Source organism: Pelodiscus sinensis, chromosome 5 (assembly GCF_049634645.1).
Source record: "Pelodiscus sinensis isolate JC-2024 chromosome 5, ASM4963464v1, whole genome shotgun sequence".
Lineage (NCBI taxonomy): Eukaryota > Metazoa > Chordata > Testudines > Trionychidae > Pelodiscus > Pelodiscus sinensis.
Genome location: NC_134715.1, coordinates 4250175 through 4277037, shown reverse-complemented (window position 1 = coordinate 4277037; position 26863 = coordinate 4250175). Strand labels below are relative to the sequence as shown.

General features: G+C 48.1%; 1 protein-coding gene across 4 annotated transcripts in view; it reads left to right on the top strand.

The window, feature by feature from the left end:
• Positions 1-26312, top strand: part of LOC102461412 (transmembrane protease serine 11F-like) — a 74478-nt gene extending 48166 nt beyond the window's left edge. For all 4 annotated transcript variants that reach the window (XM_075929273.1, XM_075929272.1, XM_025187161.2 and 1 more), the window contains 9 exons: positions 3597-3718; positions 4648-4766; positions 6264-6331; positions 7951-8114; positions 11184-11222; positions 17298-17475; positions 17901-18166; positions 20570-20712; positions 22802-26312. In XM_075929273.1, the coding sequence (XP_075785388.1) occupies positions 3619-3718; positions 4648-4766; positions 6264-6331; positions 7951-8114; positions 11184-11222; positions 17298-17475; positions 17901-18166; positions 20570-20712; positions 22802-22963 (1239 nt within the window). In that variant the 5' untranslated portion in view covers positions 3597-3618 and the 3' untranslated portion in view covers positions 22964-26312. The remainder of the gene's footprint in view (positions 1-3596; positions 3719-4647; positions 4767-6263; positions 6332-7950; positions 8115-11183; positions 11223-17297; positions 17476-17900; positions 18167-20569; positions 20713-22801) is intronic.
• The last annotated feature ends 551 nt before the right edge of the window (positions 26313-26863 follow it).

The window sequence follows — 26863 nt, the reverse complement described above, 5'->3', positions numbered from 1 at the left end:
CTGATTGGTGCTCATGAGAGCACTAGAAAGGAATGTAATTTTGTCTGGCCCCTGAGCAAGGGAGCGGGGGGGTAAGGCACCTTGTACCTTCCTTATCTCTTGTATACCAACTTATACCAACTTTAGCAGTATCTGCAACTGGCGTCTCTGTATAGACAGAGAGACCGAGCGTTCGGCATTCTCTGTGCCTCCAGAGCCTGGATTCTCTCCAAGCCCCTGGGTAAAGAAGGCAATTATTTGCTCTCTGTGCCCTGTTAGATCGGTAAGTTCCCCCTACGGAATTGGTCTGCCTGCACTAGCTGAGTTCAGCTGAAAGTATGCTGCTGCATCCAGGACTTCCCGACACACGTTTCAGCGTGGATGTCCGTATGTCCACAACACTGGACCCAACATACGCAGACAGTGACCGAAGAACAAGTGACAAATGCTGGGAAACCATCCAAAAGGGTATTTTTTTTAAATGACTGAGACCAAGATGACTAAAGCAGAGAGAAATGACTGCTGCTTAGAGCAACGAGTCCTGGAAACCGCCAGAGGAGAGGCAATTGTTGATTTAGTTCTTATTGGAGTACAGGGTTTGGTCCCAGGGGTGCATATAGCTACACCAGTAAGAGTGATCATAATATAATTAAATTTAACACCACAGCAGCACAACATTGTAACATTTAATTTCAGAAAGGGGGACTTGACTCACGGGACAGTGCCTCCTGCTGGTTATACTGGGAATTAGCTCTGTTCCTCAGCAGGGCATCCTCTTCTCGACGGTGTCTTGTCTGATGTCTCTCTGCCCTGCTCTCTCCACCGTCTGGCCTCAAGTCACTCCCTAAATGGTGGCATCCTCTTTAAGACACTGCCCTCTATCAGTGTCCCTCACTCCCTCTTCTGGGGGGTGTCAACAGCCTTCAGTCTCACACCTGCCACTGTGGCCATCTGCAGCCACGGTCTAGCCCCCCACTTGGGCAAGCCAGAGTCTATAAAGGCCATGCTCTGTTGTGGCTAGGTGTAATGCCAGGGCAAAGGAGGGACCCGGGTCCCCACACTATGCTGGGTATTGAACCAGGGACCCTCAGGCAGTAGCCTTGTCCTGCCCCTTGGCTGCCAATGTTCCTTGGGCCACTTCCCCATGACTGTTGCACCTTCTTGGCCCCTGTAACAAGGACAGAACCTGTATGGTATCCGCTTGGAACCTCTCTCCAGCTCCTCTGAGTCTGCCCAGCCCTGCTCTGTCCAACGTGCTCTGTCTCCACAGAGTCCTTCATCCTTGCTGGCTAGAGCAAGAAAGAGCTTCCCTCTGTCCTGCAGCCTTTTTATAGGACCCAGCCCGGCCCTGATTGGCTGTCTCTTGCTGTGTCCTGATTGGCTGAGCTTGTGTAGACTCCCTCCCGCCTGCTTTTAACACTTTTCCTATTGAAGTGGGCTACAGCGCCACTACAGGACAACACACACATAAGGACGTTAAAGAGAAATGACAAGGGGCAGTGCCAAAGGTGGATCTCTGCGAGCTGACTGGAAACTTTTTAAAGCTCTCATAATAGAGGCTCGACTGAAATGTATCCCCCAAATTAAAAAAATACCCCAACAACATAGTAAGTGAAACAAAAAGTGCCACCGTGGTTAAACAACGAAGCGAAAGAAGCAGCGAGAGGTAAAGAGACATCCTTTAAAAGGTGGAAGATACACCCTAGTGAGGAAAAACAAAAGGAGCATAAACTCTCCCAAAGTGTTAAAATACCATTAGGAAGGCCAAAAAGAATGTGAAGAACAGCTTTCCAAAGACTCAAAGCACCAGGCAAAAAATTGCAAGTCCATCAGAAGCAGGAAGTCTGATAACCGGTGGGGCCACTGGACAAGGGAGATGCTAACGGACCACTCAAGGATGATAAGGCCATTGTGGAGAAACTAAATAAATTCTTTGCATCCGTCTTCACGGCTGAGGATGTGAGGGAGAGTCCCAAACCTGAGCTGTTCTTTTTAGGTGACAAATCTGAGGAGCTGTCCCAGACTGAGGTGTCGTTAGAGGAGGTTTTGGAACAAGCTGATAAACTTAACAGTAACACGTCACGGGGACCAGACGGCGTTTACCCAAGAGTTCTGAAGGAACTCAAATGTGAAAGTGCAGAACTATTAACTGTGGTTTATAACCTATTATTTAATGCCGCTACTGTACCAACTGACTGGAGGATAGCTAATATGATGCCAATTTTTTAAAAGGGCTCTAGAGGTGATTTTGTTAATTACAGGTTGGTTGCAACTGTAGCAATGAACAAAAACTGTCAGACACCTAGATGGACACAATTTGTGGGGAAGAGTTAACATTCTTTTTTGTAAAGGGGAATCGTGCCTCACCAAGCTGCTAGAATTCTTTGAGGGGTCAACAATCATGTGGACAAGGGGGATCCAGTGGATATAGTATACTTAGATTTCCAGACCCCAAAATAATGCACATTGGAAAGCATAATCCCAACTGAACATATAAAATGATGGGGCCTAAATTAGCTGTTACTGCTTGAGAGAGAGATCTTGGAGTCATTGTGGATCGTTCTCTGAAAACATCCACTCAGTGTACTGTGGCAGTCAAAAAAGCAAGCGATGTTGGGAATCATTAAGAAAAGTTTGATAATAAGACCAACTATATCGTCTCTGTATAAATCCATGGTACGTCTACATCTTGAATACTGCGTACAGATGTGGTTGTTTGATCTCAAAAAAGATACATTAGAATTGGAAAAGGTCCACAAAAGGGCAACAGATAGATTAAGGTTTTGGATCAGTGGCCATATGAAGAATGATTAATAAGACTAGGACTTTTCCGCTTGTAAATGAGATGAATGAGCAGGGATATGATAGAGGTCTATAAAATCAGGACTCGTGTGAAGAAAATAAACAAGGCAGTGTTATTTACTCCTCATAACTCAAAAACAAGGGGTCACCCAATGAAATTAACAGCCAGCAGGTTTAAAACAAGCAAAGGGAATTACTTTGTCACACAACACACGGTGAACCTGTGGAATTTCTTGCCAAGACTAACAGGGTTCAAAAGAAGATCTAGATAAATTATTGGAAGATAAATCCATTAGGGGCTATTAGCTAGGATGGTCTGGGATAGTGTCCCTAGCCAGTCAGGAGCTGGGAGTGGGCGTTGGGAGACGGATCACTTCATGATGCCTTTTTTGTTCCTGGATCTGGCCACTAGATCAAGGTCTAGACTAGCTGGACCTTTGGGGTGACCCAGTATGGCCGTTCCTATGTTCTTATGACTCAGTTTAGGAAATGAGCATTTTCCATCTGCCCAAAGCTCCTGAAAGTAGCAGTATGTAGACTCGGTGCCTCCTTCGTTCCTCCTCTGAATATAGAAATGCCCAATGCACCCATGTAGTTATCCTTATGGCTAAACATAGTGTCGTTGCTATTCTAGCAGGAGGTGGTTGTATGAAAGTAACTGGCCAGATCTCTAGCTCAGGGTAAAGCCGCATAACTCCACTCAAGTCAATGGAGCTGAGCTAATTTACATGCGTGGAAAATCTGGCTGGAGGATCATTATTATTATTATTATTATTACAAAGTGTGATTTTTCCCCCCCCCCCACTTCTCCTTAGGCTGACCCCGCTGGACACAAGAATGAAGCTTCTGGAGCCCTGGAAGTTAGCCCTTATTTCTCTGGCTGTCGTGGTCTTTTTGGCCCTTGTCATTGGTCTGCTTGCTTATTTTTTGCTCATGGGTAAGTGTGACAATTTTTCTGGAGTGGGTGCATGGTATGTGCTGGGAGTTCACCACTGCAATTGCTGTGTGATCCACAAAGAATGGAATTCATCCCAGGGTGTGAGTTAAGGGTATAATTAACAATTCCCTAAAGACATACCTTTTCAAAACCAGCCCTTTGCCTAAAATAGGGACTTAAAGTCTCTGTCCCTTCCATTTCTGTCACCTGTGCTGGGGTCCAGGAAGAGTGGTGAATGGATGGTTATCCAAGCAAGTCAAAGGTCAGCGAGCTTCCTGCCACAGGATGATTCTGCTCCTGGTTTAATGCTTTATGTAATGATGCCGCTGGCTGGGTTGCCTTCAAGGACTGACTGTAGGATGTCTGGATCCAAAACCACAAGGGCCTACTGCTTCCGATTAAAGAGCATCTCTTGGTTGGAACTTGGCGACAGTAGATGGATAAATTCCATCTGTGGTCCATCCTCGAGAGTGCGGCAGGGCTGGCCTGGTGAGCCTCAGGTCCTGCTGTAATGCTGGTCTCCTGCTGTAAATAAAGGTCGGCTTGGGGGCAACACCCCGGGTCTAAAACCTCCACTCCACCCCTCTGTAAAGGAGTGTAGCTAGCTCTATGCTGCTGGTGTGCCCTGTACTCAGCCAATCCTCGGCTGACAGAGAGGTCCCTAACGGTTCTGGTGCAGCTGGCCTGCCTTAGCGCATCTGAAAAAGCCCCTGCAGGTTAATACTGAAGACCAAAATGAGCCACCTTTGCCCACAGCCTGGCTCAGCTGCAGATTTAGCCCATGTACCTCCATTGACATGGGAGAAGTGGGATCAAAACCAGAAACACAGAGTCCCGTTCGGCCTGGGAGCCAGGACGTCTGCTGCCCGGTTCTGCCGTGCCACCCGCCTCCAAATGGGAATGACCTTGCCTTCTGTGTCCCCGTACAGATCCGGAGATGTACTTCTACAACGGAAGCTTTAAAATCACTAACGTCCAGTACACCCCTGACTTTGACAAGCAAACCTCAAAAGAGTTCCGGGGACTGAGCGCAAACATCGAGACACTGGTAAATCAGAGCTTGGCTTTCTTCCCCAGAGCGTGTCCTGGAGAATCCAGGGTTAGGTGACTTGGAACCAGAATGAGCTGCTGTTATCCTCCATGCTGTAGTGGTCAGGAGCCACCTAAAGCCGGGATAGTCTTGTGGGTAAAAAGGCATCTAGAAATTTGCATTTAGTTCCTGTCTCTGTCATTCACTCAGTGTGCAACCAAAACCATCTCACTCAATCCCTTCATGCCTTAGTTTCCTGACCGAAGCAATGGGAAGGACAATTCCCTCCCTCTCAAGCCATAGATGTCCTTACCGCAGATTGATGCTCTGAAAATCGATTTTCTGGTGTTTGATTTAGCGGGTCTAATAAGGTCCAGCTAAATCAAACACTGATGGCACCCTCGTCGGCACCAGTACTTCTACTCCTCGTGAGGAGTAAGGGAAGTCAATGGGAGCGGTTTTCCTATCAACCTGCTGTGGGGATGGTGCCAAAGTTCAAATCAATGTATGTCAACTCCAGCTACACAGTTAAGGTAGCTGAAGTTGTGTGTCTGGATTCAAACTTATCCCCTAGTGTAGATCTGACCTGAGGGTTAATTCATTCAGGCTTGTAAAGCAGGTTATGATAATCCAATAGAAATGACTGCATTCTATCTGTCTAAGGCCCTTCTCCGACCCTTATCCTGGTAATTAAGCACCTCATACTCTTTAGTGTGGGTATTCTCACAAGAGCGGTGATTATTTCGTTTCAAGCCTTTACAGCAAGTCTGGAACGTACTGCGCCAGCCCGTCGGGAGCTGAGGGCCTGATCCAAAGCCCATTAAATCAATGCGACCCTTTCTACTGACCTCACTGAGTTTTGGCTCAAGCCTGACATGGACACTGCGTGAATACTTAGTGCAGTCCCAGTTGAGGTCTCGCGGCAGAGTCTGAGTCAGAAAGCAGGGAAGGAAGCAATGCTGGCCAATGAGCCATACACAGCACGGGGAACAGCTCCCTTCGACTTCCCTTCCTCCTCACAAGGAGTAGGAATACCGCTTTCGATGGGGGTGCCATCAGCATTTGATTTAGCAGGACCTTACTAGACCCACTAAAACAAATGCCAACAGATTGATTTCCAGAGCGTCGATCTGTGAGTAAGTAGAGCAAATATGGGAACAAAAGCATTAAGCGGCCACTCTCCTTCTAAGCAGAAAGCACCTAATTCTTAGCTCAGGGCAACCTGTCACTGTGTCACGATGGGAGGGGGGCTAATTTATAGGAACAATGGTGCAACTGCTCTGTGATATATTAGTACAAGGACAAACTGAGTACAGGGCATAGTTGAGCCCGATGAATGGGATGTGACTGCACTGGAACATTTGAATGGTTCTGTGAAGGCAAGGTTTTGGGGTCAGATGAGGCTCTGGTGGAGTTAGGAGTCTGAGCGCTGTAGTCTGGTATTCCGGGCGCTCTCTGTGGGCTGCCGTTACACCCCGCTATGTTGTTTCACAAACGTGTTCCATCCTTTTAAAGGTGACCAGGGCATTCCGAGCCTCATCTTTAAACAAGAAGTACATCAGGTCCCATGTCATCAAACTGAGGTACGTAAAATGAAAGGCTGCTTTCTTCCTTGGCAGCTCTGTCCCCACCTGAAGTTAGCTTGGATGAACCTTTTCCCAGTCTGGGGTGGCCAGGCAGCGCGAAGGAGGAGGAACACACACTGGTACCATCAACTGGGAGTTTTCAGTAGCAAGGTGCTGACCTGGCAGCTTAGGTTTAGGTTGGACATTTGGAAAAAGTCTGTCAGGGTGGTGAAGCACTGGAATAAATTGCCCGGGGAGGTTGTGGAATCTCCATCCCTGGAGATATTCAAGAGCAGGCTGGATAGACATCTCTCAGGGATGATCTAGACCAGGGCTACTCAACACACAGCCTATGTGCTGGCATGAGGCCCGAGGTGCAGTTTGGGTTTACACGGGGCTCAACATGCAGCAAAGGGTGGGATCCTTTGAACATGGCCCCCACTGGGAACACGCTCCACAATGGTGAGTCATCTCCCAGGTGGGGTGAGCACTGAAAGATGCAAGCAGATGGACTGGCTAGAATGGGGTGTCGGTGTTTCTAGCCCCCAGGGAGGAGGTGCTGGGAGCACCAAGACATTGTGGGAAGTGCTTTGTATTCATGCCCGCCAGTGTGAAAAGCTATTTGCATATATTTGCGTATCTATTTTCATGTATATGCAACCACACTTAAGTTGTGGCCCTTGGTGTGTGCTGTGAGTATTATTGTGGCCCCCGGGGCTTCCAAAGTTGAGTAGCCCTGATCTAGATGGTGCTTGGTCCTGCTGTAAGGGCAGGGGACTGGACTTGACGCCCTCTCAAGGTCCCTTCCAGTCCTAGTAGTCTATGATTCTCTTCCACCTGGTGGACTTGCAGGTGCTGGGGGTTGGACTGCCTCTGCCTGTTCTACAGCTCCTCGCGCTTGTGCAAAATGGGTGTGAAATGCTGCTGTGCCAAGCGGGTGTCAGTGATCACCCAGCGCGTGCAGGGCAGGGGGAGTCAGAGGTGGGCACGACAGTGTCTGTATGGCCATTGGCCTCCCAAGATGGAGCACTAAGGAATCCGCTTGACCCAAGAGGAGCAGAGAGCTGTAGTGGGACCTGTCCCAGTTCCCAGTCTCCAGATTGCTCTGCAGAGTGGCCCAGAATAACCGGATCTTTCTCTTCTCAAGGTCCCGCAAGGCTCCTCCCCTAAGTGGAGTGGTGCATGCAGTGTGATAGAATGGGGCAAACATAAGCAAAGCCCAGGCAGGATGGACAGGCTGCAGGTTCTGTAGCACAGTCCACATGAGGTGTGAGTGCTGGGGGACTAGCATCTCCAAGTGTAGGCAGTGTGTCACCAGAAAGACACTGACAACTGAGCGGGAGTTGAGTGGGGAGCGGGAGGACGGTGACATTCCTGGAGGGGCTCGGCTTTCCGGGGAAGAAGGAAACGGGTGGGGAACACGATCGCTAAAGCAGAGGAACCACTGACTTCCCAGACCACGCTGACAAGAGGAGCTCCGTCAAAAGCCCTTCGCGCCTTCCCATCCCCCTGTATTCTAGAGTCCGTCTGCCCCCAGCTGAGGCCTGGAGGATCTGATAACTAAAGCCATGTAGGAAGAGAGGACGAGCAGCAAACATGCTGCTCACCGTTGTCTTCAATGTCCTGTTGATTTGCAGCCCAGATGCCAGAGGCGTGGCGGTGGAGATTGTGCTGATGTTTCACTTTTCCTCAAACGATAACATGGCTTCCTACTTGGAACGAGTCAGGAACATTTTGCTTCAGGGGCTGCAGACCAACACTGGGTACTTGCAAGTCGACCCCTCCACTTTTGAACTCTCAGGCAAGTTTCTTGAGCTTTCTCTTTTTACCTTGATTTTGCTGGGCGATGGGATTAGTTTTCTAACATGGATGTGAGTTTGCTGTTTCCTTCCCACCCCCTACCGGGCCCAAAACAGCTCTGCCCCCATCATCAGCTGACAGCCTAGGAGGGTACTGCCAAGCTATAACAAGAAGAGATACAAACACAAGCCAGCTCCTCAGCTGATTCAACTCAACCTAGTGCCACTGAAGTCAGTGCCGATATAAATCAGTGTGATCTCGCTGGAGTAACTAGGTCTAAGCTGATTTCCACCAGCAAACCGTCTGGCTGTTTTCAGAGCACTTCGGTTCTGCTTCTCAATGTTCTAAACCGATGGATGGTGAAGGACATTCTGGAAGAGCTTTAGTATTGCCTCACTTTGTTTCCTGTTTTGCAGCTTCCCTTCTGGACTTGTTTCCTCACACCAGGATCCAACTCCATATTGAAGGGCTGATTTTGCGTCCTTCTGTCTTCTCCCTTCCCAACCATAGAGAAAAATGAATTTTGGTGGGGACACAAATGAATAAAAGGTCATTTATCCACTATATAGTCTGGTGCCCAAATATAAAGCCATCACACTATTAAAAACAGCAGCAAGCCACAAAAAGGCCCCTGTTTTTCTGTCCTCGAAGTTATCATACACCAGAACTGGGCAAGAAACTGTTTTCTCAACTCACGAATATTTTCGAGAGTTCAAAACATTTTCCCCTCTTGAACCAGGGTGAAGAGTCAATCTTGAATATTTGCAACCAAGTAAAATATTGTTGCATCCGATGAAGTGGGTCTTTGCCCACAAAAGCTTATGCTCCTACACTTCAGTTAGTCTATAAGGTGCCACAGGACTCCTCACCACTTTTTCAAGTAAAATATGTTAGATTTGGGTCCACTAATATATTTTATTTCAGTTTCGAGCTCCTCCATCATCCTATTGGTTTGTTTTGAAACTGTTTATTTTGAACCAGAAAACCCGAGTGCTTCATTTTAGTGAATGTTGAAACAAACCTTTTTGATAAAATTTTGAAACTTTTTTTTTCAAATGCCTGTGCACACTGGGAACAAATCCTGCCTCGCGAAATTTTGGTTTTTCCATCCAAAAATATTTCACCAAAAAAAGCCCCCATCTGCTTTAAGAGTCCTTCACCAAATGAGTTTTGTAGCCTCATTCTTGATCTCGTTGGACTGAAATCTTCCCTGGTGTATGCCTGATTGATCGCTTGTCGGATGGCAGGAAATGATATAGCTGAACCATTCTACCCATCAGCAGGATGCAGTCATTTTGTAAGGTTTATTTATTTTAGGGAAAAGCTGTAAAATAGGATTAATCTAAGAAGTGGGTTAGTTAAAACTTTTCAGGGTACTTCTCAAGGCAGCTGCATATTGTGAAGCAAGTTTTTCCATTGGTTTTAGAAGTGACCATGTTATAATTTTGACCAGACAAAGGACTCTTACTTCGGGATCTCCGTTTCCCACCCTTCTAGCTGTGTTGCTGCAAGCGAAAGACACTAAGTGCAACACTGTAGGCTTGTGTCTTAGTGTGTGAATCAGGCGGAGTTTTATTTGTTCTCTCTTCCTTTGGGGGAGAAACCGCCCCCTGTTCAGGGTGAATACCTGGGCAGAAAGAAGAGGTAAATACATATGCCATTGTGAACTGCTGCTGTATTCCATGTATTCCCCACCCCACACATGGAGCCACCCAGTCCCTCTGCAATAACATAATACATGTCTAAGCATGTCTCCTTGCAACAGGAATCAAGGGTTTTTAGAAGAACATTTTGCTCCCTAATGGGTGATGAAGTGGGATAGGTGTCTCCAGCCCAAGTATTTCAGACTCAGAGTTGGGGTGTTGCTCTTCTGCTCACTCATCCCATGTGGATGTCTGACAGCTGACAATGAGAATTATTGAGCGGGGTAGGGCTGACAAGGGTGTTTAAATAATTAACTGTGCTGACCTGTTGCATGCCAGCAGATAATTCTGTTAACGATCCAATGACAGGCGATGGTTCCTTTTTAAAATGGCAATGCTGAGACATAATCTGATTAGCTTTGCAGCTGCGAAGTATAGTGGCTAACTTGTAATTGTGTTTCTTGGCTACCCTGATCTCCACATAAGCAACAATGTCAGGATAATAATGCTGGCATATTGTGTAATTTGAAGGGACACAAGACTGGATCGCGTCCGGCATCCATCTAGCCCATTTCCTGTTTCCAACAGGGTGAGTCTAGGCCACATTCCTCTTTCGAAAGAGGAATGTAAATGTAGGAAATCGAAAATGCAACTGAAGCGCAGATTTACAAACCTCGTGCTTCATTTGCATAATCGCATCCGATTGCTTTTTCCAAAAAGTTAAAAAAAAAAAAAAAAAAGCAGTCGAGATGAAGTTCTTTAAAAAAAAACAACCCCTTTTTTGAAAGAACCCTGTAAACCTAATTTTTTCAGGAATAAGAGTTCTTTTAAACAAGGTTTTTTTTCCCAAAGAACCACATGTAGACTGGCTTTTTTTTTTTGAAAGAACCGTGTTTTTTGGGTTTTTTTTAAAAACCTTTTTTCGAAAAAGTGATTATGCAAATGAAGCACAAGATTTGTAAATCTGCATTTCGTTTGCATTTTTAATTTCCTTCATTTACATTCCTCTTTCGAAAGAGGAATGTAGTCTAGATGCACCCACAGTGTCTAATATCAGATGCTCCAGAGAAAGAATTACTGTAAGAGAGCATTATGGAATAATTAGCCTTTATGGGAAATCCCTCCTTCCCCCAATCCCAGGCAGTTAGTTAATCCCATGAATGGGGATTTACATCCCTTCTCTTTTCTATCACTTCTTGGCTTTTTGGGCTAAGATCACCTTCTTTGGAATCCTGCCAAACTCCTGGACAGAGTGATATCATGTGGCAGTGAGTTCCACAGTTCAAGTGTGCAGTGTGTGTTTTAGGGGAATCCTTGTGTCGGTTTTAAATTTGCCACCTTTAATGCAATTGATTGTCCTATTGTTCTAGGATTAGCAGTGGATTGCATTTACAGGGTTACTTGACAGTCTGTGTGTTTCATTTCAGGGATGAAAAAGGAAAATGGACAAAACCTTCTCAACAACTGTGAGTGCAAGCACTTTATTAACAATCCTTAAGGGGTATGGGGGTGGGGGGTCCCATGCATTCTGGGGCTCAGTGATTGCTCCATGAAGCATCCTCAGCCTACAAGCAAAAAGGCAATTCTTCTAGCTGACCAGGCCATAAAATCGACATGTCCGCCTGGTGCCCAGGGAGAGGATGATACAGCCGAAATTCAGCTAGCCGTTGTGTTGAGGATGCATGGGGCAGAAGATAAACCAGCTCACTTTCTTGTAGTTGTGTTGATAGCGCAGGGCTAATAGGACTAGGCACTCAGACAGTGCAGGGAGGGGGCCATAGGCGTGCCTAGGCATTGTCTACTTGGGGACCTAACTCCATTTCAGCCACAGGGAGTGACCCAGGGTGTTTAGAAGAAGTAGGGAGAAGTTTCCCACCCCTCCGGTGACTAGTGTGCATCTCCTGATGGCTGGGGGCTCCTTGGAGGTCTTCCAAAGGGGGCTGTGTGACTTTAGTGCCAATGAAAGACAGTAACTGTCCTGCTACTTGTCTGTTGGACACATGGGAGAGTCAAGAAGCCATTCAGTCTTGTCTGCTTCTCTCCGTTGCGGCCGCTGCTCTTTCTCCTGCCTGGTTGCCGGTGTTGGGGGTGGCCGTCCTGCCCAAGTCTGGGCTAGCTCCCTGCTTCTTCTCCTGATCCTGGGGAGGGTGCTGGAGAGGTGGCACTTTGCTCCTCCCAGCCTCTGTCTGTATGGCTTCCCCAGCATCCATTCAGCATCTAAGACAAACTGGCCTCGCTGGGAAGACTCCTACTGGCTTTGCCTCGAGCCCATCGCCCTCGGGCTGGATTATCTCCATGCCGCGTTATTACTCAGCACTGTCGTTAGGCTATCGGTGCATCTGTTTGTGAATGACACAGCAGTTCGGTGGGATGCTGCAATGTCAATAAATCCAGCTGAAAGAGCTCCCAGTTGGTCACGATTCACGGACTGGCCAGTCACTTCTTCACAGTGTTATTCCAATTCTTATTCTCCAGCCTTCCATACAATGAACACTTCATTGACCTCAACAGCTAAATATGGGACTTCCAGGCCACTCAATTAGCCTCATTAGCACTGGCCCTACAACTGATAGGTACTTTTTTCCCCTCACCCTTCTTTTTCGGTTATGAATTCTGGGTTGCTGTTTTTCCCCCTCCGATTCATCTGAAGAAATGGGGTTTGCCCACCAAAGCTCATGAGACGAGATAGATTGTGTTAGTCCTTACGGTGCCGCAGGACTTCCTGTTGTTCTCCATGATGCATAGTTACTAGCTCAGGAATGGAATGGAAAACGGTACCAGTCCTGCAGGTTCCCCATTCTGATGTGCCTGCCCGGTCTGGAGCTCTTAAGCTAGCTAACCGATATGGTATGTGAGAGCTGTGACGGCTCGTAACTTCGCGCTCAGCCCACGGACAGATGGGACCGTCCCTGGCTCTGCTGCTGTGCTTGCTTGATTCATCCTTCCTCCCTGCTGAATTCCTCTGTGCTGGACGCCTGCCACTCGACTTGTTTGTTCCTAAAGCTTTGTTGGAGGAAACGGCATTTTTGTTTTGCTCAAGCAAATAACGTGGCGGCGTAGGCCACCTGCTGGTGAGGTGCCCTCATGAACACTGTGTGGCAGAAATGACATAGACAGTCGGACCGGAGAGGCTTGAACCAACCTGCCTGGAGCAATCTGTTCTCTCCCCAAAGGGCTCTACCTCTTCCAGGGCTTAGCCCATGGAGAATGTGCCTCTCTCCAGCTATCTAGCTGCCACACCGTGCTGCTGCTGTGTGCGTGACCAAGGTGAGAGCTTTCAAGGTGACTGTCCTACCACGGCTGGATCCTTTGCCATCCCGGAAGTCAAATGAATGAGTCCCCTATTGCTCCAGCAGCTGGTTCCTTTCCCGTTCTGGCTGGGAAGGAGCTCCACAGAGTAGCTGCAACTGGCTGCCGTAGATGTCGACCCTGCAACTCTGCCAAGTTGAGTGGTTTGACAAGAGATGCCCACAGTGTCAGTCCACCAGGTGGGCCTTCCAGCCTTTGGGACTTGCATGTTCGTGCTGACTAAGGCTGCTGACCACATGGACGTATCAAATTTTCATCCCCTCTTGGCTGCATTTGTGGCGCTCTGGTTCCCCCCCCACGCTGCTCCAACAGGTTTTATATTCTGTGCCACGTAGAGTGGAGTGAGAAATGGGGCTCCCATCCCAGGAGTATTTTGTGCGATTTCAGAACACGTCCCGTTCTGCGTCGCGATGAAACCAAGACCTCTTGGACCTTTTCTGAAACAAAGGAGAGAGGCAAACGCCAGACTAGCCAGCAGCCTGGTAGGCCAGGCACTCACCTGAGATGTGGGTGCAAGACCCTGATCTAGATTAGGCAGAGCAGAGACGAGAACCGGGGTCTGCCCAGGCCAGCTGATGGCCCTACCTCCTTTACCCAAGACTTTTCTGGAGTGGTGGTGGTGCTTGGACAAACCAGGATTGTCCCAAGAATTTCACTTACATAAAATAGAGACGGCTGCCTCCCAAAAGGACCAGAGAGACCTGGGATTTGCTCACAGAGGTCATCACAGACGGAACGAGAGCTTGGGAGTTCTCACTGGTCTGCCCCCTGGAGGACTCGTCGCCCACAGCGCTGACCCCACGTGGAGGCTGGTCAGAGCCCTGTTCCCATTGAGAGCAGCTGGGTGCTGAGCACCTCTGCAGAGCCAGCTGGGCGTGTGTGTAGACCCTGATCACTGGATCGACCTGGTTCGCGCTGGTTCTACACGTGAGGACCCGGAGCTGCACCTTGACATCCTAGACCTTGTGCATGGGTGAGGCTGGCAGGCCCAAGGCCTGCTTGCCTCAGTGCTTGGCACAGCTCCTCTCTGGCTACTCCGTGACTGCCAGCAAAGCGCTGAGCTGCCCGCTTCTCACCTGCTACGTAACCTGCTCCCGGATGGTGCAAGCCGGCGATTGCTCCGGCCCCATCCTGCTCACCGGGGCTGACATGCAACTCCTAGCGACAGCAGGGACAGAGCTACTCATGGGTGTCTCCTGTCCCGCACAGCGACCTGGATTCGTGAGGGGCTCTGTGCTTGACAAGGAGACGTCCTCATGCTCTTAGTTCCATGGGCCGCTTAGTCAAGCCTCGGGCTGTGACTCTGGGGACCCAACCTCGTTAGATTAGCACAGAGAAAGCCATAATCTAAGCAAGTCAGCCTTCTTCCCAACCAAGCTGTCGTGGAATCCTTTTCTGGATCTAGATAAGAACGGCCATATTGGGTCAGAAGAAAGGTCCATCTAGCCCAGTGTCCTGTCTTCCAACAGTGGCCAATGACAGATGCCCCAGAGGGAATGAACAGAATAGTAATCGTCGAGTGATCCTGTCACCCAAACCCAGCTTCTCACAAACAAAGGCTAGGGACACAATCCCAGCCCATCCTGGCAAATAGCCATTGATGAATCTGTCCCGCATGAGTTTATCTAATTCTTTTTTGAACCCTGTTATAATCTTGGCTTTCACCACATCCTCGTCAAGGAGTTCCACAGGTTGACTCTGCATTGTGTGAAGAAAAACTTCCTTTTGTTTGTTTTAAATCCTCTGCCTATTAATTACATTTGGTAACTCTCAGTTCTTGTGTTACAGGAAAGAGTAAACTCTTGTTTTATTCACTTTCTCCACACTAGTCATGATTTTATACTCCTCTGTCATTGCCCCCCATTTGTCTTTCTTCCAAGATGAAAAGTCCCAATCTTATTAATCTCTCTTCATATGGGACCCATCCCAAACCCCTCATCATTTTTGTTACCCTTTTCTGAACCTTTTCCAATGCCAATAGATCTTTTTTGAGATGAGGCAATCACTCTGCATATAGTATTCAAAATGTGGGCGTACCATGGATTTATAGAGTGGCAATAAGATATTCTCTGTCTTATTATCTGCTCCTTTCTTATTGAGTCCCAACATTCTGTTTGCTTTTTTGACTGCCGCTGCACATTGAGTAGATGTTTTCAAAGCACTATCCACAGTGACTCCGAGATCTCTCTCTTGAGTGGGAACAGCTAATTTAGACCCTTTCGTTTTACGTGTAAAGTTGGGATTCTTTTCCAATGTGCATAACTTTGCATTTATCAACATTGACTTTCATCTGCCATTTTGTTGCCCAGTCCACCTAGTTTTGTCAAATCCTTTTCAAGCTCTTCGCAGTCTGCTTAGGACTTAACTATCTTGAGCATTTTTGTGTCATCTGCAAATTGTGCCACCTCACTGTTTACCACTTTTCGCTGGATCGTTGAATAGGATCGGTCACAGTATGACCTTCTCTCCATTCTAAAAACTGGCCATTTACTCCTACCCTTTGTTTCCTATCTTTTAACCAGTTACCAGTCCATGGGAATCCTCTTATCCCACAACAGCTTACTTTGCCTGAGTGCCTTTCAGGGAGGGACTTTGTTAAAGGCTTTCTGGAAATCCAAGTACACCATATCCACTGGCTCCCTCTTGTCCACATGCTTGTTGGCTGTCTCAAAGACCTCTAATACATTAACAAGGCATGATTTCCCTTTACAGAAACCATGCTGACTTCCTCCCTCAAAAAATTATGTTCATTTACGTGTCTGGCAATTCTATTCTTTTTATAGTTTCAACCAATCTGCCAGGGACTGAAGTCAGACTTACCAGCCTGTAATTACCAGGGTCACCTCTGGAGTCCCTTTGTAAAAATGGGCATCACATTAGCTATCCTTCAGTCATTTGGTATGGAAACTGATTTAAAGGATGGGTTACAATCCGCAGTTAGTAGTTCAGCAATTTTACATTTGAGTTCATTCAGAACGCTTGGGTGAATGCCATCTGGTCCTGTTGACTTCTTACTGTTCAGTTCATCAGTTTGTTCCAAAACCACTTGTAATGATACCTCAGTCTGGCACAGCCAGAGGTTCCTGTGGACAAGTGTCCATTCCACAGTTCTTGAGGTTTCTGTTATATTTGAGGACCTGTCATCGATACGGTCAGTTTCAGCCAGTCCTTTACCAACTCACTCGTTCTGCCCCCGACTGTCATGTGACACAACACCTCACTTCTTGTTTTGCTCCAAGAGCCGCTTTTAACTGTTGCGTACCCATTGGGTAGCCAGGTCAAACTGAGGCATGCACGAGAATCATACCAAATACTACAGAATTGTTCCACTTTTGTCATGCTCTTCCTTCCCCCAAAATCCAAAACCAAAAGCCACCAAGCAAATACCTGCTGAACTGAAGCAAAAAGCTCAAGGAGAAAATAGATTTGAATTGACCAAACTATTTCAGATCTATTTCAAATGAAACACTTCTTTCGAGTTGATGCAACTTTTTGAAAAAATGTCAGTTTTGTTTCTCAAACTGGACATGGAATTAGATATTTTAAGCCAGTCCACAAACCCTAATGCCAATTATTTGCTTATTTATAGACCTAATTCAATCTGTTGTAGAAAATACACTTTCATAGATCTCACCGAAAATCCATATTTCTGACTCCTCCAGACAAATGTTGATCTTACAGCTAATGGGTAATCAAATTTAGTTTATTTTGGTTAAAGCTTTGTGTATAGATACATCCTAGCTGCAGTTGCTTTTGACTTAGGAATTATGATTTAGGTATGCATTTTGTGTTTAAATATTTAATTATTCTTTAAGAGATCTTCTTATTTAAAGTAATAATAATAATGGTGTTTTTCTTTATGCAGCAAGATGAGAGGAGTAATATGTTTAGATAAAAGATAGCAGAATTATAAATAGAATGTATCTTGAATCATTCTTATTTAAGACAGTTCGGTTTTTGTTATCATTGTATCTGTCTTCTGAGCCTCTAATATAGGTGCAGGATGTACGCATGTGTTTGTAAAGTCTCTCACTGTGTAACTGTGGGTGAATATCAGCGCAGCTGCAGTGTCATGTCTGTTTAAACTAATGCTGTTTGTTCGATTTTTTTTCCCCACGTTCTAACAATGCAAGCAGCCCTTTGTGTTAAGCGCGCTGGGTTCACACGCCAAACAAAAGCCTGTCTCTCTCTCCTGGGGAGCAGTGCAGCTAAGTTGGTCCTTTCTTTGATAGGCTGTGGGATACGAATATTGAATTCGCCTTTCTACTCGGACAGAATAACTGGAGGCAGGACTGCGCAGGAAGGGGCGTGGCCGTGGCAGGCTAGTCTCCAGCTGAGTGGTATCCATCGCTGCGGCGCAACACTGATCAGTGACTCATGGCTTGTAACGGCAGCCCACTGCTTTAGAGGGTAAGATCCCAGCTCGGAGAAAGGATGCTGTAAACTTCTCTGCTGCCATACAGCTTGGAATTCTGCAACTTTTAGAAAGTTGGAAGGAACCCCCTCACTGTATCCAGTCCTGAGCCTCCTGATTGGCTGAGCTGCGCTTAGGGAGAGACTAGAGAGGTGGTGGAAATGCAAGATGGCTGTACGCTACCTTTCAATTCCACTCAACTCTTGGGCACCTAGGCTTCCGCTCACTCACCAACACAAGTTAGAGCAACCTTCGGGCTGTTCTAACTTACCCCAGCAGGCAACATCCCTCCAGGGACTGCTGGAGCACAGCTGTGTTCTGGCCGTGCTCTCGGTGCTGCCTGCCTTTTGGGTGCCCAACGGAGCTGAGCGCTTGGCAAAATGGTCTGTGTGTCTGTGATTGAATCTGGTATCTCTTCCAGCCAACGGAATCCCAGCCTGTGGGCGGCTAGCTTTGGAACCGTGATACGGCCTCCGAAGGGCAGACGCAACCTCCGCAGCATTATCGTTCACGAACAATACACGGACACCCTGCGCAACCACGAGTACGACATCGCGGTCGTCCAGCTGGCCTCCCCCGTCGAGTTCTCAGGTGACATACGCAAGGTCTGCCTCCCCGAAGAATTTAGCGTCTTCCCCCCCAACACCAGCTGCTTCGTCACGGGATGGGGTGCATTGCAGGACGACGGTGAGTGTCTGCACGAAGAGCCCTGCCCTGAGCTTCCATACTTAGGTCATTTTCCGTTCATGGGGCAACCGACGGTGTTTCTCGTTCTGATCAGTGTGGTGGCAGAAGTGGTACGTTCATTCTGTCTCAATGGTTTTCACTCGGGAGTGCGCAGCTCTCTAAATGAGGCCCCTGTGTGACCAGCAGCTGTTGGGCTGAATTGGGGTCACTTACGTAGCAGGGAAGAATAATTCTTTCCACGTTAGGAGTCACTGGGTGAAATTCTCTGGCCTGTGCCTCACAGGAGGTCAAACCAGATGATCCGAGTGGTTCCCTTCTGACTTTCAAATCTATTACTTGATTTGGCAGCCAGGCTGAAAGCATGGACATGTTATACACAAAGGAGCTCAGCTCACTGTAGTAGCCCGAGACATGGGCTTTCACATGGTAGCCTGGGATATGACAGAGCTGCAAGTCTCTAGCATAGAGATGCAGAAAGAGTCCCTCTTTCCTGATTCTGCCATTACTCTGGCTAAGCAGACTTTGTTTACGCATTCAGTCACCAACTTCCTTTCAGCACCATGGCCTTTGTTTTTACATCCGGTATCCACTTTGTGTAACCATCGCATCATAAAACTGGAAGGGACCTCGCAGAGTCTTCAAGTCATAGGAAGGACAGGGCCATAATTCAAAATGATCTGGACAAACTGGAGAAATGGGCACAGGGTTAAATAGGATGAAGTTTAATAAGGACAAATGCAAAGTGCTCCACTTAGGAAGGAACAATCCGTTTCACACATACAGAATGGGAAGCGACTGTCTAGGAAGGAGTACTGCAGAATGGGATCTATGGGTCATAGTGGACCACAAGCTATATGTGAGTCAACAGTGTAACACTGTTGTAAAAAAAGCAAACATGATTCTGGGACGCATTAACAGGAGTGTTGGGAGCAAGACACGAGAAGTCATTCTGCAGCTCTGCTCTGCGCTGATTAGGCCTCAATTGGAGTCTTGTGTCCAGTTTTGGGCGCTACATTTTAGGAAAGATGTGGAGAAATTAGAGAAGGTCCAGAGAAGAGCAACAAGAATGGTCTAGGAAACATGACCTATAAGGGAAAGATGAAAGAATTGTGCTCATTTAGTTTAGAATTGCTATCATGTCCCCTCTCAGACTTCTCCTTTCCAAAGTATCTAAAAGGCTGTTACAAGGAGGAGGGAGAAAAATTGTTCTCCTTGGCCACAGATAATAGGAGAAGCAGCAATGGTCTTAAACTGCTTCAAGGGAGGTTTAGGTTGGACATTGGGAAAAACGTCCATACTGTCAGGGTGGTTAAACCCTGGAATAAATTGCCTAGGGAGGTTGTGGAATCTCCATCACTGGAGATATTTAAGAGCAGGTTAGACAGACACCTGTCAGGGATGATCTAGATGATGCTTGGTCATGACATGAGGGCAGGGCATGGGACTTGATGACTTCTTAAGGTCCCTTCCAGACCTACTGTTCTATGATTCTAAGTCCAGTCCCCTGCACACATGGCAAGACCAAGCCCCATCAAGACTATCCCTGACTGGTGTGTGTCTATCCTGCTTTTAAAAACCTCCAGTGATGGAGCTTTCAGAACCTTTAGACTTGCCATAGAAGTTCTCTTCACTCAACCTGTCCTAATCGAGGTGCCAATTTGGGAAAGCCCGGGAGCACATGCTTAACTGTAACCTACATTGCCATCCATGAGACAAATTGGAGCCCAGGCCTATATTAGACTTTCACTGTGGTCATGGATTGTCCAGAGCCACATTCTGATTGGGTCTTTCTGATCTCACAGGTCATGTCTACGCTCCGGGGAAGAGTGACGCTGCCATGATCAATCTTCCGGAGTTTGATTTAGAGGGTCTAATTAAGACTTGCTAAATGAAACTCCGAGGGCATCCCCATCCACAGCTGGTAGTCCTGCTCATGCAAAGAGTAAGGGAAGCTGACAGGAGCATTTGCTCCTATCGGTCTCCTGGCGGGGAACCTCAAATCAAAGTACGTCGACTCCAGCTACATAATTAACGTAGCTGGAGTTGCGTATCTCAGTGCGACCTTCCCCTTTAGTGTAGACATGGCCATAGACAAGTATTCATTCCACCATGCCCAGCTGGACTACAGCACCAGAACATGCCCAAAAAATCCCTGTGCCCATTACATTAGAGGGCTGAGGTAGGCAAAAGAACGGTATGGGGGATTTGGAATAAGACACCTTAGGGGGCGGGCACGTGAGAGTCTTAAGGAGGATAAACGGTTTTCTTCTCAAACTTCAACCTTCACGGAGGGGGCTGAAATGAGAGCTGAGCTTTTGTGATGGTCTGGTTCCACCTGCTCCTCCCAGGCCTGGGATTTCTAGAATCCTTTTGAAAATTCAAAACCCTTTTTCCCCCTTTTAGGCCCAAGCGTTAATAACCTGCGGCAGGCAGAAGTGAAGATCATAGACACAGACATTTGCAACCGAGCAGAAGTGTACAGTGGGTTCATCTCGCCGGGGATGGTGTGTGCTGGATACTTGGAGGGGAAAATCGATGCCTGCCAGGTAGGTCTAAACGCAGTGCCGAGAACTGCTGGCAGATACTTCCCTGCACCTGGTGGTCCCCAAACCCAACATACACATTTTAACAGGCAACGCCTCTGTCCATGAATTCTGATTTTACAGAAGTCGGAGCTCTAGTGGGAATGGGGCAGAGAAGGGGTAGTCAATTGCGTGCCATAATTTCAGAGCAGATTAGTCACGTCTTCCTCCAAAAGCCCCAGGGCAGCAGACTGTAAAAATCCAGGGATGATGCTAAGAAAGAAAGATAGAGAATCTCTAGACTGAAGGCTTCTTTCGGAAAAAGCTTTTCTGGAAGAGATCTTCCGAAAAAACTACTTCTGAAAGAGCGCGTCCACACTGCCAAAGTGCATCAAAAAAGTGATCTGCTTTTTCGACAGATAGAGTGTGTCTAGACTACAGGGTTTTGTCAACTAAAGTGGACTTTTGTCGACAAAACTATACCTGCGTCTACACTACTGCCGAGTTCTGTTGACAGAACGCGGCAGTTTTGTTGATGGCGGTAAACCTCATTCTACGAGGAATAACGCCTTTTGTCGACAGAACTCTGTCAACAAAAGGTGCTATTGCATCCACACTGTGCTTTTTCAAAAGAAAGTGTCTAGACTCTGTCAAAAAAGCGGCTTGCTTTGTCAACAGAACTGGCTGTAGTCTAGACACTCTTTGTTGACAGAAGCTTTGTCAACGGTATTTGTTGACAAAGCCTCTGTCAACAAAAGCCTGTAGTCTAGATATACCCATAGCGTCCACAATGAATGGATGCTGTCTTGCATGTATGCTGTGATTACTATGGGTGGAGTGGCCACGGGGGCACCTGTGCTTTTTCCTCTTTTCTTTTCTATCAAAAGAAATCCCTCTTCCCCATCCACACACGCCTTTTTGTGAAAGAGCTCTTTCAGACAAGGCGTTCTTCCTGATAGAAAGAGGTTTACCAATGTTGGAAAAACCCCTCTGTTCTTTTGATTCTTTTTTTTTCTTAAAAGAATGCAATGGCAGTGTGGATGTAAGAGTGGGGTTTTTTTTCAGAAAAATGGCCATTTTTCTGAAAAAAAAAACCCCTCTGTAGTGTAGACATACCCCTGTGTGAGGAGAGGTTTGCAGTGCTGAACATGGGGATGTTCCCTAAGTAACGGTGATGATAAAACAGTAAAGGCCTGATTCTCGGAGGTGTGACTTCATATAGCTCCGCTGACTTCAGTAGTCCAGGTGAGAATTTTGCCTGTGTGTGTATGTGAGTGTGGTATGGCATAAAGGTTTCACTGCCATATGCTGGAGGACACATAATGACCTTGACCATCTTCTCAGTAAACGCAGTGAGGTTTGAATTCTCCTGAAGCTGTTTCAAGCTTTTCTCGCAATCCAGAGAGGTGTTCCCCTTCCTCACCCCGCCCCTGCTCCTGCGCCCAATCTCCCTCTTGGCCTGATTCCCTCACCCCCTCCTACATCCATTTTGTCATCAAGGCTGGAGATCTGTGGAAAAGTCTGCTTTGAGCGGGCCAGGCCGTGCGTCAAAAAGTTTGAGAACCTCTCGTCTCCACGGACAAAGGAGTCCATTTCAAAGCTGGGATTGTATTGGATTCCTCATATGCAAAAGCCACGTGGAATGGCTAGGAACGGGGGAGTGCCAATCCTTCAAAATAGTTCACGAGCCCTCTTGTGGCTCTCACAGTTGTATGATTTCGAAGTCACTAGAGCCTGGCAAGAACATGTATTCAATATACACAGTGACCTGGACCCCGGTATGCCTGTGTCGTTTCTTCGGTTAACGTTGTGCACAGCTAAAATAACGCTATTAGAGTAAGTCTCCTGCCAAAGAACAGAAGAATAGAGAGGGCTCCTCTGCTTTCCTTACTGGGACCGGAAGACCCAACGTTTGAGTGAAATTAGTGGAAAAAAATCCTTCGGGAATACCAGAGATGACTTACTCACCAGGCAGTCGCCTGGGATCTTATTCTCACGTGTGATGTTACTTAGTAAAAGAACGTGGGCAGTTAGCTTTGATAGGTGCTTTACTGTTTAAATGAGGCCTCCTTGCTTTGCTCGCGGCTGAATTCCACCTCTCTCTCCCTTGTAGGGTGACTCTGGGGGCCCCCTTGTGACTGCCGACTCTAGAGGAATCTGGTACCTTGTTGGAATAGTGAGCTGGGGAGACGAATGTGCTAAAAGAAATAAACCTGGCGTCTACACACGAGTGACTTACTATCGGAATTGGATCGCTGCTAAAACTGGCATCTGAAGTGTGGGTTAAGCAAGCCAGGAGCCCCAAAAAACTGTGCTCTGTAACTGTCTGAAGCAAGTGCCGGTTCTAGCTTGGGGTAATGTTCCGGCTGCTTGGCAACTTGTCTTCAAACTCTGAAACGCTCTGGCCTGCCCGGGGTGCGAACGGACTTACCCCAAGAGCACCATACACTGACTGGTTTGTCTGGCTTGGAAAGTGTATCTACTGCTTCCGGGCAAGGCACGTTATCCTGCATCCTCAACCGAAGGTTGAGAACCCTCTTGCCTTCCACCCTCTGCGCTGCTCCCCTCCTGCTGGGATCGGCCGTCTTGGCCACCGTCTTCCTCGCCGAGCACAACGTCCCCCTGGTTGGAGCCCATCCATGCAGCTCGCCAGTCGCCATGGCCTTTTCCTCCAGTCGCCGAGTGCCTGGCTGCCTGCGTTACCCCAGCACAGGCATGGACGTCAACAAAATTTCATTCCATGGCAGCACAGGGCATTACCAGGAGGCTACCGCACATGGCCTTCAACTGCAACTCCATGGCTGGCATCAGAACCATGTTAGTACCAAAGGCCCGTATTGCTGTCTTCTCCTGCAGGGCCACATGGGGCTGTGTCACCGAGTACCTTCTGCTGGGGATATCTTCTAGATGCAGTAGCTACTCGACACTCGTGGCCAGGCAGGCCACGTGTGAACCAGGTTATGTCAGGCGCACAAACCTTTGGCCAATGTGTAATCCACATGCTAACAGAATCATGCTAACATGTAATCCCCAACAGAAAGGCACACCTCTGACTTGTCTGAACTTCAGAGGAGCTCTGAGCCAGGGGACATTTATTGAGCAGACGCATTACAGCAGTGCCTAAGAGCCAACCAAGAATAGCAGGCAGTCCCTGTCCTAAAGCACTCCGCCTACATAACCCCTTCATCTCTCCTCCCTCCCTTCCATCAGGAAGCAAAGCAGAGACTGTATCCCACTGCAGGCACCAATACAGGCCAGGCATTCCACTCCTCATCCCAAACAGCCTTTTCTCCTGAGCCTTTCAACCCCCGCCCCCTCCAAGTCCTCCACTTCTCACTGTTGTGGAGGAGAGCCTCACAGATGCAGAACCATACCCAGGTGTGTGAAGCAACTTGCTTGGCACAGGTGAAGCCACAGCTGGAGCATTGTGTCCAGGTTTGGGCCCCCCGTGACAGAAAGGATGTGGACGCACTGGAGAGGGTCCAGCGGAGGGCAACAAAAATGATTCGGGGACTGGAGCACATGACCTATGAGGAAAGGCTGAGGGACTTGGGTCTGTTTAGTCTGCAGAAGCGAAGAGTGAGGGGGATTTGAGAGCAGCCTGCAGCTTCCTGAAGGGAGGTTCCAAAGAGGATGGAGAGAGGCTGTTCTCAGTGGTGGCAGGTGGCAGAACAAGGAGCAATGGGCTCAAGTTGCAGTGGGAGAGGTCCAGGTTGGATATTAGGAAAAACTGTTTCCCGAGGAGGGCGGTGAAGCACTGGGATGGGTTCCCTAGGGAGGTGGAGGAATCTCCATCCTTAAAAACCTTCAAGTCCCAGCTTGACATCCAGGCTTGGGATGATTGAGTTGGGGTTGGTCCTGCTTTGAGCAGCAGGTTGGACTAGAAAACCTCCTGAGGTCTCTTCCAACCCTAATGTTCTATGATTCCTCAGTGCCTCACCTTAACTCTGCCCCCTGCATAGCTTAGCAGTCCTGTCTTTCACTAGATAGCCAACAGATTGCTAGATCAATGACGTCCCACCCCCAGCTATCACCGTACACATCCGAGAAGAGAGTCATCAGCAGAGGAAATGCCAGCCAGGTCACTGAAAACTGCATCCAGGCCAGTGCTACCAGCCAATAGATACCTCCCAAAAAACAGGACCGTCTGCCTCATGCCAGTCCTTGGAAGAGCCGAGTGATGCATCGGGACCTATGGCTGTATTGTATTTTTACCTTTAATTATACCATGAAGCCACTGGCACTTTAATGCATTTCTAGATGGATGTGTGTCTCATGCAACACGGTGTCATCAAACCCCTGTACCAGGCTGTGCTGTATTTCAAGGCTCTGGCTTGTGTGGTGTATGAAAAACAGTGTATATGAAAGTGTCTTCCCATTGTGGTCAGCCCTGCAGTCAGACTAGCCACTGTGGTACTGTAGCAGAACTTAGCTTGGTGCGGGGTAACTGGTGCGGGGTAACTGCCCGGTACAGGCGCTTGGTGCGGGGTAACTGGCCAGTACAGGCGCTTGGCATGGGATAACTGCCCAGTACAGGCGCTTGGCACGGGATAACTGCCCGGTACAGGCGCTTGGGGCGGGGTAACTGCCCGGTACAGGCACTTGGCGCAGGGTAACTGCCCGGTACAGGCGCTTGGCGCAGGGTAACTGCCCGGTACAGGCGCTTGGTGCGGGGTAGCTGCCTGGTACAGGCGCTTGGTGCGGGGTAACTGCCCGGTACAGGCGCTTGACTGCAAAGGGCTACATCAGAGTGTTTTTTTTTCTGGTGATAGCAGTCATCGTTCTAGGCATTGGATCTAATTTGTGAATCTATGGATCGAGAACCCCCATGCAAGTGACTGTGAACTAGTTTGCACAGTACTTTGGGCTGATAATTTCAAGCAGCCTAAAGGAATTAGGCACCCAAATTCCACTGAATTGCAGTGATATACCTCACTCCCTTAGGCTCTCTTTGGCGTAAATGCTGATTAAGCCCCACAATCAGGTGACCGGTATAATTGAGCTCTATAATTTTGTGCCTGCAGTTGGTTGGTGGTGCAAAATCAGAGGCAGGGGGCAGACCCTTTAAAAAGCAGGCCCTTATAGCTCATGTTTAATGACAGGCTGAACTGGAAACCATTCTAGAAAGCCATTCAGAAGGCCGGCAGTGCAGCTGACAGTTTCCATGGGCCCCTAGACAAGGGGGGTGTGTGTGGGGAGCTCCGGCTGCTGCTGCAGCTACAATAGTAGTGGCAGCTGGGAACTCCGGGCCCTTTAAAATCACTGGGCCCTAGGCCTGCTGCCCCCTTTGCCTTCCTCACCCCCAGCAGCAGCCCTGCCTGTGAGAAAGTGGAGGAGGCCGCGCGTCCATACAATTCAGGGACTTGCTGACTAGCTGGGTTCACAGTTGGCCGGTTTGCCTCCTGTCTGTCTCTCTCGCTGATATGTCCCCTTGCCTGGTTTTGAAGCGGGGGCCTGTGTCCGTCCTAGGAAGCGTCGTCCAAAACCCGGAGTCCGTGTCAGCACTGAAGCTGGAACGGCAAGTAACTTTGGCTGGGATTCAGGGTGGGAAACCGGAGCGGTGTCAAAAATCGATGTGCGTTTCATGTGTACAGTTATTAAAAATGGATTTTTAAACCTGGTCACCGTGGCTCAGCGTGATTGTCTGTTTCCTGGGGCATAACAGGAAACGGGATTCTGGAGTCTGTCGTGTGTGGCAGAACAGCTAATGCTATGTGGGTATTGTTATTGCCCCAGTCTTGTGCAGCCTGCACTCCATGGGCCTGACCCTCTCTGATGCCAAAGGTACCAGTTTCAAAAGCACCTCAATGTGCCATAGACATTGGCTGCTGACTGCCTAAGCCCTTTTCAAAACTGGAATTTAGGCTCCTAAAGCCCTTAGCTGCTTTAGAAAGGCCGTGTCCAGGTGCCTCACTGATCTGGCAGCGGAAGGGGGCCTTAGAGTGGACGTAAATTACAGTCACTCCCTCTTCGAAGGCTCTTCTGCGTTGCCAGAGTGGTGCCAAGCAGCTGCCATGTAAACGACAATCGGGACTTTTGAATGTTTAATCTGGCTTCAAGGGACCAGGCTCACATGGGCAGCCCTCTCCATGCTAGGCAGAACTAGGTCTTGGAGGCTCCTCTGATAATTCCAGCACCATTCTTGTTATGCTTAAACAAAGCACGTGAGATCTTC